We start from the raw sequence: 16,737 nt of genomic DNA on the forward strand, positions 1-16,737 counted from the left end.
GGAAAGAACCAGCGGATGCCCAGCGGAGGAGGAACCAAGCCGCAACGTTACCTGGGTGACCACCGGTGAGTCGCAGGCGGAATGGGTCACCCTCGACGCAACGGGGGAATCCCTGCCCGTGATGGTCGGAGCAGTGTGGGAGCAATGGCATGCACCCACAGCGAGCGGCGGAGATCGCCGGCGGAGCGGGCAAGCTGCGGGAGGCGCCCCGGAGAACGCGTGCTGCAGAGCCACGGAAGCGCGCCTGGCAAGGATCGAGCGGCTACTCGTGGAACTAGCGCTGGAGCACGGAGGCAGCGACCGGGGTGAGTGTGAACGGAGCGCGAGAAGCTCGTCCCCACCCCCGCTTGATCCCAAAGCATGGTGGCTGCAGCGGCAGGGCGCAGCACGGGAGGAGGGAGCCGACCGTGCCGGAGCACACCGCACTGGGTTGCCTGGGAGAGGGTTCCCCCCCCCTCTTCCGCAGGGCATCAGCTGGGGAGAGGCTGGAGACGAGTGGATGCAGAGCCGATGCCACCCGGAGCCTGGTTGAGGGAATCCCCACATCGGGACTACAGCTTTCTACCGGAGGGGGGAAGGGCCACGCGTCCGGAGGTGCCCTGGAGCCCACCCGCGATGGGAGTGAGACCTCGCGGCAAGATTCAACAGCAACCCAGCCACGTTGTCGTTCTTCCTGATCAACGCGAGGAACTACATGGCTGAATACGGACCCTGCTTCCGGACGGAACAGGGAAAGAACAACGCTATTGCAAACAGACTCAGGGGGAGGGCGGCTGACTGGTACGTCCATCTATGCCAGGCAGACGCCCCAGAGCTCAAGCATGTGGACGCATTCCTGGGTGCTCTGGACTCCCATTTCCGAGACCCCCTCGAGACTGAAACGGCGAAGAGAGCACTACGGGAAATCAGGCAAGGACAGCGCTCCGTGGCTGCCTACGCCAGCGAGTTCCAAGTGCTTGCGGGCAAAGTGCAGGACTGGTCACAATCCACCCTCACGGAAAAATTCAAGGAGGAGCTTAATTTAACCGTCTTAAGATGGGCGCTAAACCAGGATGACCCCACCACCCTCCGCGAATGGATTTGGCTCGCGGGAAAGGCGGAGAATGCTCAAGAAACCTTTCGGCACGTCCAGAGGTCCCTACAACCTGCAGCAACAGCAAGAGGACCCCGATCTGGCGGTGCTCCAGCGACACCGGCACCCCGACCCCGGGGGGAGGAACAAGAGCGCCGGTTTGCCCAGGGGCAGTGCTTCAAGTGTGGAGAGGCGAACCACAAGGCGGCGGCTTGCCCGAAAGCAAAGGCAAGAGACAGCCTGGGAAAGGTTCCTGACAAACCAACCCCAATACCAAAGAAAAGGCCAGCCTCGAAGGGGGAAACCTCGGCAAGGGAATTCCCTGACGTCACCGATGATGAGGAAAGTGGAAGCAATGAACCGGCGGGAAACGCCAGCCACCTGCCTTGAAGAGCGCCAAAAGACAGGTGGACAATAACAAAGGGCGCAACGACTTTGGGGTGAGTGACAACTGTCCTACCCTATATGTGAGAGTCACCCTGGCCCACGGGGGGAAAGCAGAGAAGGTTTGGGCGCTGATAGACTCGGGTTGCTCAAAATGCCTCATGCACCCGGACCTGGTGGCCGCGCTTAACCTCCGCTGCTATCCACTTCAGCACCAATTGGTGTTCACGCAGTTGGATGGATCAGTAGCGGGAGGGGGCCCAGTCACCCACTACACGGACAGAGTTGCGATGAGGCTCGGCGACCACGAGGAAAGCCTCCCCTTCATCATGGCACCGGTGAGTCAACCTCTACTCATCTTAGGGATCCCTTGGCTGGTGCATCAAAACCCCCAAATAAACTGGATGACCAGAGAAATCACCTTTTTGGACGGCCGTTACCAAGCACCCACAGGGGGCCGAGTTCCCCGCACTGCAATGGGGAGGGCGACAACGACCTCAATGCACCTGGAGGCAGCAACCCCGGAGGGCCTGCCAGCCAGATACGCAGACTTTGCCGACGTTTTCGGTGAAATGGAGGCCAACAAACTTCCCCCCCATAGGAAAACAGACTGCACCATCGATCTGATCCCAGGGGCAACTTTACCAAAGCCTAAAATTTATGCTATGACTCAGAGGGAGTTGGCAGCATTAAGGGACTTTATTGACAAGAATTTGGCGCGGGGGGTTATCGAGCCGGCTAACTCGCCAGTCGGAGCCTCAGTTCTCTTCAGGGAGAAGAAGGATGGGTCCCTCCGACTCTGCACAGATTACCGCGGGCTCAATGCCGCGTCCGTTTCAAATAAATATCCCCTGCCAATAATAAAGGACATTTTAGCCCACCTAGCAAAGGGCAAAATATTCACAAAGTTAGACCTCAGGGAAGCCTACTTCCGGATTCGAATAAAGGAGGGGGACACATGGAAGACGGCTTTCAATTGCACGCTGGGGTCGTTCCAATACCGGGTCCTGCCTTTTGGGTTGGCAGGGGCACCGGGCGTATTCATGCAGCTAATCAATGAGGTCTTGCACAACCACTTGTTTAAGGGGGTGCTTGTTTACCTTGATGATGTTTTGATTTATTCTGAGAATGAAGCCGAGCATGAACGCCTTGTAAAGTCAGTGCTCAAGAAACTCCGCAAGGCAGAGCTATATGCCAAGCTCTCCAAGTGTGAGTTTCACAAAGAGCAAATCGACTACCTCAGCTACCGGATCTCGACAAGGGGAATCGAAATGGACCCCAGCAAGGTCCAGGCTATACTAGCGTGGGAGCGCCCACACACGAGGAAACAACTTCAAAGTTTCCTGGGGTTCACGAACTTTTACAGGGGTTTCATCCAGGGGCTAGCAGAAATTGTACTGCCGCTGACCAACCTCCTCCGGACAAAGGGCCTGGGAGACACCCGAAAATCACGAAACCCGGGGGCGCTATTAAACTGGACAGCTGATTGTCAAATGGCTTTCGAACGCCTAAAAAGCCTCTTCACGGCAGAGCCAGTATTACAGCATCCCGACCCTACCAGACCCTTTGTTGTGCAAGTAGACGCCTCAGATTTTTCTATAGGAGCGCTCCTCCTTCAGCGCGATTTTGACAATCAGCTGAAGCCCTGCGCGAACCTCTCCCGAAAGTTCTCTGAGACGGAACGGAGATGGCATGTGTGGGAAAAGGAGGCATTCGCAGTCAAGGCAGCCCTGGAAACATGGAGGCACCTCCTGGAAGGGGCCTCCTGCCCCTTCGAGGTCTGGACTGACCACAAAAACCTGGAGGCTTTCAGCACCCCGAAACGCCTCAGCCCAAAGCAAGTACGCTGGGTGCAATTCTTTAGCAGATTTAATTTCAAACTTAAGTTCATCCCAGGGAGAAAGAACTTCCTGGCGGATGCCCTTTCACAACGACCTCAAGATGCTGGCCAGGCACCGGACATTGTGGGAACTGTGTGGACAGACACACAGCTGGGCTGCCCTGCTGTCACACGCAGCCAGACTAAAACCCGACGTGCCTCAGCGCAACCACTGGCAAACGGAGGGAGACGCAGGTCAGTTTCACAGGACTGGCAACAAAGACTCACGCAAGCCCTCAAAAAGGATACATGGTTGCAAAACAACCAACACCATGTATCTATTACGAACGGGCTTGCTTGGAAACAAAAAACCCTATACGTACCCGAATCATTGAGAGCGGAGGTTTTAAACCGCTCCCACGATGATAAAACGGCTGGACATTTTGGGTTCGTTAAAACCTTACACTTAATTAGGAGGCAATTCTGGTGGCCTACCCTGAGAAGAGACATCAAGGACTACGTCACGGCCTGCCCCACATGTGCAAGGTCAAAACGGAAGGTGGGGAAACCCCAAGGACTGCTGCAGAAAGTAGCAAGCCCCTCCCGTCCCTGGGAGGAGATTTCCATGGACTTCATAGTCGACCTGCCACCCAGCCAAAGGAAAACCGTAATCTGGGTGGTAAAAGACTATTTTTCCAAGCAGGCACACTTCATACCCTGCGCATCCATCCCCTCTGCGCAACAGCTGGCACGCCTGTTCCTCACCCATATCTACAAAATCCACGGCGCCGCATCTCCCCACTAAGGAGATTGACTGCACAAACTATAATTTCAATTACAGAGGTTATGTTTACTTCTATAAACACAAAGGTGGATTTTGAAATTTTTGTGCAAAGTTATGCAGATAAGCTAGCAGCTTTTACAGTAAATCAAAACACCGGCACCAACTCCAATCTGTTTATGGACAGCCAAAGGAAACAAAACTGCTCAGGAGAACAAATTAAAATTAGAAAGGACAACCAAATACAGGCAAAACTTACAACCTCACTTTACACCAAAGAGATAAATCCAAACAAGTACAAGCATACATGCCAAACAAATCAAGTTGCTTTAAGGATTACACTCAACAGAACTAATATTGGACGTTGGTCTACCATTCTATCATTTAGCACTCTTCTTTGATGCCAGTGTCATATGACTGACCTAAGTGCTGCTGAATGGCTTCCTAGCATGACATAAATGAATTCTACTATCCTTTAACCATTCCACAATCCCCTGCATGCTGTTCAAAATGAAATCCTTTCTTTCTACTTTTCAAATATTCACACTGCACATTTTCCAAGATGGAAAAAGGACTGCACTCTTTGGTTTAATATCTCAGGCAGAGACTCCCTTGCCTCATGCTACAGGCAGCATGCCAAATGATAAAAACCACAGCAACCCAGCACTTTTAGCATCCTTGACAAAACTTTGCTCAAATAATCACACTGAGGTGATGCAAGAAAAAATTGGCCTGGATGCAGCTGTAGAAACAGGATTAATTAACTCTTTTGAAGTTCTACCAAATTGTAAACAAGAAGAAATACTGAGAAGACTGGATGAATTGAAACAAACACTGTTAACCCAAGCAGCAGCCAAACCTTAATTGATCTGATGTCTTTTGACCTCTCATCTGATAGCAACTACACAAAAAATATTATAAACTCTCTGAATCCTGCAGTCAAACAACTCCACCAAAGAAGAAAAACAACCTATACCCCAGCAAGCCCAGATTTCCTTCTACCCTGAAACAGCCAAAACTGATTCCATCTTGTTCAGTTTCAGATAATGATAATCTACCTCATTCTGTTCTGAGGGCCTAAATCAGAAAAGAGGACAAAAGGAAGCTGCTGTATCAAGAGTACATCCTAACCAAGATCTCCAGCTTGCAAGTCCAGCCAGTCCTAGAGATAGCAAATGAACTGATATTAGTCCAAAGTTGCTGCCTGCTAATGATTTCCATTCTGATGACAACATCAATATAACATCATCAGTATGTCTTCTTGCACCTAGCAGGAACATAACACTTCGAATGCCACCAACTGACTCACTCCTAAGGCTCTGGGTTATATAAAAATCATCTCTTAGAATACTGCTGGGTGGTACAAAAATTGGTGGATACCTGTTTTGAATAGTACCTGTCAGAATTTAACATAATTTTCTTACAGAGATTGGTCAAACAGTGATTACAGGTAGTCCTCGTTTAGCAACCACACTTGGGAATGGCAACTCAGTTGTTAAGCGAAGTGAAACCACAACTGTGTTTATGATCTCATTTCAGCTTTCCTTTGCTTTATAGACCTGTGAAGGTTGTAAATGTGAGGATTGGTCATAAAGTTATTTTTTAATCACTGTTTTAACTATGAATGGTTGCTAAACGAGGCAGTCACTAAATGAGATCCACCTATATATTCCAGTTATCCAGATAGATAGCTTAGAATTACTGCCTTAAATGCATAATTTTATATATGCTGATTCAGTAGGGAAGCCTCACTGTGCTAAATAAGTTAATGTAAATAAGTTTGCAGCTTAGTATCTAACCTATGAATTAAATGACATATATCAAGAACTAAGCTGATCATGGTATCAGGTATAATTCTGTTTAGCTTATACCTATTATCTTAAGTGAGTACTGAAACCTATATCTCTCAAGGTGTTGTGAAGACCAACTCCCACCACTCTTGATCTTTACCATGCTGGCCTAAATTCCTCACATCTGTCACACAGAGTTCAACATTACAGCTCAAATCAAATTCAGATCATTATATTCAAGGGCAGATTGATTGATTGTATGCCATCCACTTGGTGTTGACTCTTAACAAGAACATAGAAAGACCTTCTCCAGGATAATCAAGGGAGATATAAGGCCTTATTTGAGATCTATTAAGCTCCCATGTAAGTGAGAACAAGAATACTACAGGATTCCTATGCACGCAGGAGCCTCTGCATTTACAGTTGTATTCATGAAAGCCCCCTCATACCTATTTGCACAGACATAAAGAAAAGCCAGTTTGTATCCCTTCAGTGCTGATGGGTCAGGCCTATATCGTGCAGCTCAAACAGACAATGCATTATGTATAACACAGAAGAATGCAATCTCCTAAAAGTAGGCAGGGCTATGACAAAAACTACATTTGGTTTAATTGAATTAACATGTAGTTAACACAATACAATTCACTGAGTGTGTGTTTAATAACTTACTATCTTGTCAAAAACAAAGTTGTGAGCAATATTTAGACAGATTCTGGATTATAGGAAACTGTTTGCGGGTCTGCAGCCTTAGGGTGAATAGTCCTGATAAACAGCTTGAACAGGACTCTAAATTAAATTAAATTCAGAGATGATAATGACAGATGATGAAAGTTGTTGTACACTATAGTGTAACCATTCCTACCCAATACTGCTTGAAAGGGATTCATGTGATTTGAGAATAATTTCAGACCTTATATGAGCACAACACCTCTTTACTATTCATTACAGCAGCCCAGATTTTAGCTGAGTGCTCAATCACTCACCTGCAGTCCCAAATGATGGCTAATAATAACATTTTATTTTCACCCAAGTCACAATCATTAATGAAGTTTGTTAACCATCTAGAATTTCTTCATAAAAGCTGTGAATGATAACTTATGTACAGAAGTTAAATAATGACTCATTTTTATAAGTTATAACTTATTATAAATTATAGCTATAATTTACCTCAGTTGCTTCTGCTCCTTTCTTCTCTCTTGAGGTTCCACTTGCATTTTTATCACCATGCTGTAAGAAATGTTTAAAATGTCAAACGTTCATTTGAAACAACACACAATATTCTCTACATCAAGAATAGGCAACGTAATTCTCAAAAGCAACATGCCCACAAACCTCTCCCTTTGCACTCACTAGACCTTTTGCCCCACTCTAAAGAGAAAACAAGAACAGGCTGCAAAGCACACCAATGACTTCGAGTATTGCCTTTACAAGAATTCTACCAGCTCCCACAATAGGTTGCACAGACATATTTAGAAATTAAAAAGGACGGGGTAGTTACAATGAAGATAATAACACACTAGGACAAAGGAAATGTCCGATCTGACTCTCTTTATCAACTGGGATTTTATACTGAACAGGCCTACTACAGCTTCCCTTCTCCCCATCCTCCCTTTATTAAGAGCTCACATGATATAATTACAAAATTCCAAATGTTCTTACTGGCTTCAAAAAGTTGCTTATCCTTTAAATTTAAATGAAAGGAAATACAATACAGATTTTGTTCTTCTACATCCATTAATATCTGGAGCATAACCCCTGGTCCAACATCAGGGAGGTCCAATTTTTTCTGGAACACAGGTCATACTTGATCACCCCTTGTTGTACCAGGGGTTTTGCTCCAAAAGCTAGGGGATGTGTCTGAGACAAAATTGTATTTCCTTTCATGTAAATTGAAATGTTGCCACCCAGAGTCACTTCTGAGATGGGCAGCTATAGAAATTGAATTAAATAAACCAAAATATAACAAATACAGGTACTCCTCTCTCTTACCCTAATTCATTCTCCTCTTCTGTCACATTAAAATTTACAATATAACAATAGCTAGCCATATCCAAAATTTTAGAGGCCACATATACATACATTCTTTATTATGATCAATGATTCACTTACACTGACATATAAAAATATAAAAACAATTAAATACAGTATATGATCATCAGGGATACATTATTTGATTACGTGTCTTGACTGCTGTCATGGAAAATTTGGCCACAATTAACTTTGTATACCAAATATCTGTCCGGGATGTTGTTGCAAGATAAAATAAATGAGTTCCTTAAATCCCTATACAAATTACAATACCGCACTACGTGAGTGATTATTTCAATTTTTCTTGAACTGCATAGACAAGTCCATTCAAATAAGGAGGGGTTGAGTATCTACCCAGCAAGACAGTGGATGGCAGAGTATTATGCCGTGCCCAAAAAGAAGTCCTTCCTCAATCAAGGAAAAGTTAGAGATGTCAGGTATTTGGCCAGCATGCTGGGACTCATTGAAATCCAGGTTCTACTGTGGTATAGGATCCTACTAACCTAAATGATACTCCATATCCTTCATCCTCTGAAGGACTTCCTGTCTGGCACTAATGTAATCCATAGTACAGAGAAGAGAGGCCACATATGGCCCTGGGAACCTAGGATATGTCACTCTGTTGTAAGCTCACTGGACCTCTGGACTTCTGTTTCTTGAACAGCAACTTCCCAGCCGCCATTACGCAGCTTACTTCCAAAAATTCATGATCCATTACAAGGACATAATCTTCAAGAAGCCCTTATGAGAGTAGCTAGAACTGTTTTTTTACTATTATATTATTTATACTTAAACTCTCTTCCCCAACCTACTGTGTGACATAATGCAGCATCTGAGTACAGTACTGTCTGCCATCCTGTCACACAATCATCCATACATATACTCCTTCTAGCACTCTGACAAATTAGCGGAGAAAGAGGCAAGTGGTGGACAGATCAGGTTGAACTAGGCAGCTTTGGAACGGTTGAAGGGTGTTTTGTTCCACGGTGGCCTGGAAGAAGATCCCTTTAGTCCCAAAGACCACAATGAGATAAAGAAGGGGAGAGATCATCTACATCAAGGAATTCTGTTCTAGAGGAAGATAAAGGAAAATAACATCCTGCCAGCCTGACAAATTTCCAGCCAAGCTTAATTCATGCACTTATTTTGCTCTTAGAAAGAGATATATAAGAGGGTACACTTTACCAGGTTTAACTTTCCCAGGGTAAGCTTTACTCTGGCTGTAGAGAAAGTAATTTTGAAATGTTTAAACAGGCACCTATAAATTATCTGCCTATCACAAAACTGTAGTAAGGCAGGAGGAAGGGAAAGAAACCAACAGGCATTGTTTATCTGACTATTGCTCAACTTAACTATCCTTGCACAACTGAAAGGGAAACTAACTTTTCCTATTTGAAGATATGAAACAGAAGAAAAAAAAAATCACAAGGAAGTTTTTTGGTAAGTTCTTTCAATACTGAATGTTTCCACAAGAACCTAAAACCTCAGCGTTCTTAATTTTTCTTTCACAACTACCAGAAATTCCAACAAAACAGATAACCACTTAAAATTTAGAATATTAAAAACTCCAATATGTAAAAAAAAGAAGCAAATATAAAACACAAGGTGGTGATGAATAACAATAATTTCATATGAGAGCAATGATTAGGGAAAGATTCAGGGAAGATGCCTTCCAGAACAAAATGCCTTAATGGGATGGCAAAACGTAAACTAGGCCATATATTAATATCTGAAAATAACTGAAACAGGACTTCTGAAACATTATCTTCTTCAGTATGAACCCTTCAAGTTGTTTTGTAAAGAGCTTGACATATTCCTTTCACATGTCATTTCATGGCAATGTGAAAACCTATTTCTTTAGAAAGGCCTGGCTGAGAAACCATCTATCTCCAGTTTATTCATCCATTATAAATTAAATAAATAAATAAATAAAATAAACTTCAGTGAAGGCTGCCTGATTATTTATGGCTGCTATTCTTAACTGCAGCTAGCTATTTGATATTCAGGGATCGATTGATTATTGCCATCAAGTCAGTGTCAACTCTTAGCAACCACGTAAATAGGTCTCCAGGACGATCTGTCCCCAGGTCTTCCAACAGTGCATCCATCACCACTGTGATCAAGTCCATCTACCTTGCACTGTCAAAATACCTGAAAGGATATCACACAGAAGAAAATCAAGACCTACTCTCCATTGTTCCAGAGTGCAAGACAAGGAATGATAGATTTAAATTACAGGAGAGCAGATTTCAACTGAATGTTAGAAAAAGACTTTGTAATAGTAACAGCAGTTCAATAATGGCAACAGTTACCCAGAGAACTAGTAGACTCCTTTGTCAGCCTTGTGAGGTAGTCCAGACAAGAAGTACAAGCAGGAGTACTAGCTCTATCTTTATTGTAAGGATACATTAAGAGAATCTTGCAAGTCTGAAAGGACCTCTCCTGTCCCTCACTTTTACTCTCTTGAAAACTGGGGAGGGTCCCTTCTGAGACACTTTTGGCACCCCTCCTCCTTCAGATTCAAATTTTATCAGACCATTGTCTAGGGTGTGGCTCTTCCTCCTGTCTCCCAAGGTCATTCCCACATACTATTACACTCCCTTTCACTGGACATGTTCAAACACAGGAAACTAGCAATCTATTGTAGAAGCTTTAAATTGGATTCCAGCATCAAGCGGTGGCTTAATGCCCCCTTCCAATTAGTTACATAGGGTTCTGGTGGTGGCGGGGGGGGGGATAAAAGTGTACATACATGTAATCTATACTAAGTTCTCCTTGGGTAGGAAAAATGCAAAGTAACAATACAAATCCAAAGTCCAGCATCTGTCCAATTCTCGTTATGATTATTTCCATCTGGAGTAGGATCTTATGCAATGTTTTATCAGAGTCATTTTTCTGAAGATATCAAAGTAAAGAGATATATAAATGGACAACTATAAATATTAGTATGAGTAGAGGAATGTAATTTTTTACTCCGTAAAACCACATAGATCTTAACACACACATATAGAAATTAGCTGTTCAGCATGCAAGAGAACAGAGTATTCACTCCTGTTTAGTGAAGTTCAGTAAAATGCCACAAAAGCATGTTTAGTGGCCACATGCTTCAGCTCTGAGACCTGCTCTCCAAGGCAACCCCCACAAGACAAAAGGGATTAGGTTCTAAATAAATGATTAGCAGGAGCAGAAACAGTTAGATTACACTGAGCTACACTGAAGTTAATTGGAAAAAACTTGGAATCTGATCCATGCAATTTCTGATGTGGCAATAGTACACAACTTCTTCAGATCTGGGCCTTTGAGAGGTATGCTAGGTCCACACTCCAGTAAGTGGGGACAAGATAAAAACTAAATGTGATGTAACATTTAATTAAAATCAAAATGTTAACTTTCCATGTGTTTTAGATTATCTTAAATTTAGAACTTGATAGAAGTTTTGGAGGATCTGGGAACTGCACCCAAGACTTTGGGATGTCAATGCACTTCTGCTGTACAAGAAAGTTCCCATTATCTTTGGGCTTCTATTATCTTCTGCTGTCTTTGAATGGCTGGGGAACTGTGGGAGCTGAAGTCCACACATCTTAAAGTTGTTAAGGTTAAGAAACACTGGTTTAAGTGTTTGATTCCAAAACCGCTGATACAATAATGATCTTTACACATATCTATAGTGAAACACAATTGGTGTTGGAGACAGTTCTGGGCACTGCATCTTAAGGAGGATATTGTCAAGTTAAAAAAAGGGCAAGAAAGAACAACCCAAAATGATTAGGGGGCTATAGTAACTCCCCTCTGGGTAACTAAACTTTTTAATTTGCAGTAAAATTGGGGGGGAGGGAGCATGACAGAGGTACATAAAATCATACCTAACAAGAATTTATCTCTGTCATGGTTCCTGTTTCAATGTTCCTGTGAACATCGTAACTAGTTCCCATGCCATTTGGTGTTGACACATGTTACTGTTGGGGAGGGGGCTGCTCTTGTTCTTTTGTACCAGGCACTGATGTAGAGACTCTGGAATGTCTATTTGGGTTATCTCGCCTGTTCAAGGACATTTTCCCAAAGACCAGCCGGAACCATTAGGAACACCTGCAGGCTGCAGGGAGTGGACTCTGACTCTGGGGGGAGGAATTGGAACTGTTTAAGCTTTAATTGTTTGAAAGACCTGCGTTTTTGCCGTTCTCAGCTTTGCTCTTGAACTTGCATACTATCCAATAATAAATCAGATATCCATAAGCTGCTTGTGTGAGTCTGGTTGGAAACTTGGGTAGGCGTTCATCACAATCTCCCTCTCACAGTGTTACAATTCAAGGTCATTTACTGAAACCACACACAGGGAGATTGCAGAGTGACATACGAAAATACTTTTTCAAACAGTACATAATTAAACTGTGGTTTTGTACCTAGTTTGCATGATTCTAAAAGGAACAGATTCATGGAAGATCAGGTTATCAAGTTACTAATACTGTACTAAGGATTGCAAACTGTCCCATGAATCACAGGGAGCATTCCTTAAATATAGTTCCTGGGAAGCAGCAGTGCATCAGGGCTATCACTCTACAATCCAGACTTGTGAGCATCCCAAATGCATTCAATTGGTTCATGCATGTTACAAAAATACTAAATTAGATGGGCCTATGCCCTCTTTCAACAAGGAATCCTCAAAAAATAATACTCAAAAAATAGATTAAGAAGAACCTAAGCAGCCAATTTTGGCTAGGTAAATAGAAGCCCAACATTTGAGTTTCCTTATGAAGTCTTCTATAACAAAATTTATTCAGTTTAAATGCATACCTGGACATTTTAAAGCTAGTAAGAGATGTCAAATTCAGTTCTTTTTACATACTGAAACTCTTTGGATAGTTCTTTAAACAAAAAACAAAAAAACCACTACCCCTAAGCATTTTTTGTGTATTTCATTTCACAGCTGCTTCATTGTTCTTGTTTGAATTCTTAACCCTAGCTAAGAATGCTAAGCACTTTTCATCTATACCTGCTAATCTATCCCATATTTTCTATAAGATAGCAATTAAAGCAAAAATTAAGTACTGATGGAATGGACGATAGTTATAATCTAATGCCCTACAGAATCCATCCCAGATAAATTACTACTCCAGTTGTTGTTTATTCATTTAGTTGCTTCTGACTCTTCGTGACTTCATGGACCAGCCCACGCAAGAGCTTCCTGTCGGTCGTCAACACCCCCAGCTCCCCCAGGGTCGGGTCCGTCACCTCTAGAATATCATCCATCCACCTTGCCCTTGGTCGGCCCCTCTTCCTTTTGCCCTCCACCCTCCCTCTCCATCCACCTCCTGAACAATGTTGCGAACTTCTGTCCATAGTTCTTCCGGGACCCTATCTACTAAGTTCAGTTCCTTAAATCTATCCTTCACCTCCACTGCATATTCCTTAAGAATATTAGTGAGCTCATATCTAGCTGATCTGTGGGTCTTCCCTAATCTCTTGAGTCTGATCCTAAATTGTGCAATAAGAAGTTCGTGATCTGAACTACAGTCAGCTCCAGGTCTTGTTTTTACCAGCTGTATAGATGTCCGCCACCTTTGGCTGCAAAGGATGTAGTCAATCTGATTTCGGTGTTGTCCATCTGGTGAAGTCCGTCTCTTAGGTTGTTGGAAGAGAGTGTTTGTTATGCAGAGTGAGTTGTCTTGGCAAAATTCTATCAGCCTATGTCCTGCTTTGTCCTTTCTCCCAGGCCATGCTTACCTGTAATTCCAGGTGTCATTTGACTGCCCACCTTAGCATTCCAGTCTCCTGTGATGAAAATAACATCTCTTTTAGGCGTGTTGTCCAGTAGGTGCTGCAGATCCTCATAGAACTGCTCTACTTCAGCTTCTTCAGCATCTGTGGTTGGGGCCTATATTTGGATCACTGTGATGTTAGATGGCTTGCTCTGAATTCAAATTGAGATCATTCTATCGTTTTTTGGATTGTATCCAAGCACTGCTTTAGCCACTTTACTATTAATTATGAAGGCTACTCCACTTCTTCTGTGGTCGTCTTGTCCACAGTAGTAGATCTGGTGGTCATTTGATGTGAAGTGGCCCATTCCAGTCCATTTCAGTTCACTGACGCCCAAAATATCTATCTTTAATCTTGACATCTCACCAATAACCACATCCAATTTGCCCTGGCTCATAGATCTTACATTCCAGGTTCCAATGGTGTGTTGATCCTTAACATCGGATTTGCCGTTCACCACCAGCACCGTTGGCCGCTAGCCGTCCTTTCGGCTTTCAGCTAGCTGCGTCATCATGTCTAGGGCTAGTTGAACTCATCCTCCATTCCTCCCCAGTAGCATTCTGACCATCTTCCGACCTGGGGGTCTCATCTTCCAATGGTATACCGACATATCTCTGGTTGTACTGATCCATTTAGTTTTCATGGCAAGAATACTGGGGTGGGTTGCCATTACCTTCCCCAGGGATCGCATATAGTCTGACCTCTCTGTCATGACCTTCCCGTCTTGGGTGGCCCTTCACGGTTTAGCTCATGGCATCATTGAGGTGCTCAAGCTCCAGCACCACGACAAGGTAACGATCCTTTGCCGAAGACTACTCCAGTACTTTGCTCAAATGTCTTCTTTTATTACAGCTGCAACTCTGTGGCCACTGGAAGTTTCACTGAACCTACAAGAAATTACTTCTTAGTAGCTATGCTTGGGAATATGCTGTGAATGATATTTATTGATGAAAAGGTAACCTTCACTGCATTACACAATTAAAAAGTGATAATTCCTATTATATGGACACACTTTTTAAAAAAAATTCCTAAGCGACCCAAACTACTAAAATCAGTGTGCCATTAGATAAGTAGGTTCTTATCTATGTACCCCACCCAGTTACAGCCTATGTGATTTATGTCACATTCAGGAGCCATGGGTACTACAAGAAACAGCCAATGCATGAGCATCATGGTTCATGTGATACATTTAATACCACATTCTTACATTCAAAATGTTTACAAATGGTGTGCACAGAAGAAAAAAATATTAAAATACAACAAATTACAGTACAGCCTAAAAAGGAAGGAAAGCATACACGACATTCACATAGGTGCCTTTTGAAAACCTAAAAGGAAACTATGATAGGGCCTCCCAAACATCAGGGGGAAAGCATTCCATAGAGAAGGCCTAGTTTTCAGCAACCCTAACGTAGCAGTCTATCAGTCAGAGCACAAGTAGTTCCAGACCTTTACCAATCTTAGTGATCAACCAAGTCTAAAATGAGGAAGACGATCTGTTAAGTCTCTTGGTCCCTAACTGTTTAAGGGCTTTCATGCTAAAAGCAAAACCATAAACTGGCTGGATAACTAATAGTTAACTAATTAATACTTATTAATTGCTTCAAGACTGGTATACTCAGTAACGCTCAATACTGACCATGTGGTCAGGTACCCCACTCAGCAACCTGGTCACATTATGTAGTGGAATATATTGATACATACTTATGCACATACCACCTGGGCTGCATGACCCCTTCCATCCCTTTGGCAAGTTTATGATCACTTCTCAAAGTTTGACGGATCAGCCAATAGAATGGATGACTTCTGTAATGTATTGCAGATTAATTCAGAAGCTGCCGCAACAATGACTGCCAAATTTTTTTAAAAAGTGTTTTAATCTATTTTTTAGAAAGCCTCTGATAAGCCAGAAATACACTGTGATAAAGACATTAAAAGCAAAAATATAGTTCACTTGTTCAGAAAAAAAGCCTCAATAGCTTTTACTTTATCTCAGAAGCCTTGGTCATTCCTTTCCAATGACGAACTGGAGAGGAGGAAAAACATACAGGACTTTTTGAAAAGCCATTCAACTTTGTAATAATCATATGCAATAATATAACCATAAATGTTGGCAGGAGAATTAATATTAATTTTAATTAGATAAGAGCTGCAGATCCAACCTCCATAAACACAGAAATCACCAAATCTACATTGAAAATTATGGACTTTAAATGAAAAGTTTTGCATGTCATTGTCTTAAACCATCAACTGAGTTACCCAAATGTTTCAGAAACTTTAATTAGAAGAAGTAGCTACTTTTGTTATTCCCAAATCTGGTTTATTATATACATTCCAAGATAAAGCAGTTGTTTAAAAGGTATTGGTCTCTTTCAATCCGATTTATTCAACAAAGGAGGGTATAATCCTGTTCTTCAGAACTAGGCCCACTTTCCTTTTCTAATCAAGCCCCCGACTTCCATGTCAGATAGTGAAAGACAGCATAAAAGTTCACAAGAACAGGCCAGCTATTCTGCGCATACCAGAAAGGCGTAAACTCTCTGGTTCCCTGCGTCAATTCATCCCTGGTGCAAAGCGCGCAGGTACGCCCTCAGCAAGAGGAGGAAGGGTTTTCATTCAGCCTTCTTGGGGGGAGTATTAGCGACCGACACTCCCTCGAACTACATCAAATACCGGATCTCCCAAAAGCGCAGCAACTATTGTGAGATCAACTCCACGTGTATTTACCGTCGCGTACCACCAGCTCGCAAACGCCATCGCCCGGGCCTCTCCCAGTTCTCCTTCCAAGTTCGGCTTCAGCGTCCCAAGAGCGCGCACGAAACTCCGGGGTAGGCGCTCAAGGTATTGCGACTCTCTGCCAGGAGGGCTGGGAAGATGTGCGAGTAAAGAGCGGGACGTGGAGAGGCTGTGGCTTCCCTTCAGCCGGCCCGCCCCCAAACAGACGGCAGACTAGCGAACCTGAAGGGGACGGCCCGGGTTAATTTGGCGTCCGCCTGCTGGAGCCACGCCTTTCTGCTCTGAAGTAACTGCAGCAGGGGTTGCCTAGAAGTTCTCGTCTCTCTGCGGACAAACTACGCACGAGTCAAACCAACCAAGGTGGCATTTT

The 16,737-nt window shown here is 43.5% G+C and overlaps 1 protein-coding gene across 1 annotated transcript in view; it reads right to left on the reverse strand.

Annotated features, from left to right (window-relative positions):
* The window catches only part of CAST (calpastatin), a 75,935-nt gene extending 59,435 nt beyond the window's left edge, over positions 1 to 16,500 (reverse strand). The window contains exons 1-2 of the mRNA XM_063295400.1: positions 16,359 to 16,500; positions 7,014 to 7,073 (exon numbers count right to left, since the gene is read on the reverse strand). Coding sequence (XP_063151470.1) covers positions 7,014 to 7,073; positions 16,359 to 16,388 — 90 coding nt within the window. The 5' untranslated portion in view covers positions 16,389 to 16,500. The remainder of the gene's footprint in view (positions 1 to 7,013; positions 7,074 to 16,358) is intronic.
* Positions 16,501 to 16,737: the final 237 nt, after the last annotated feature.

Source organism: Candoia aspera, chromosome 2 (genome assembly GCF_035149785.1).
Source record: "Candoia aspera isolate rCanAsp1 chromosome 2, rCanAsp1.hap2, whole genome shotgun sequence".
NCBI classification, from domain to species: Eukaryota; Metazoa; Chordata; class Lepidosauria; order Squamata; family Boidae; genus Candoia; species Candoia aspera.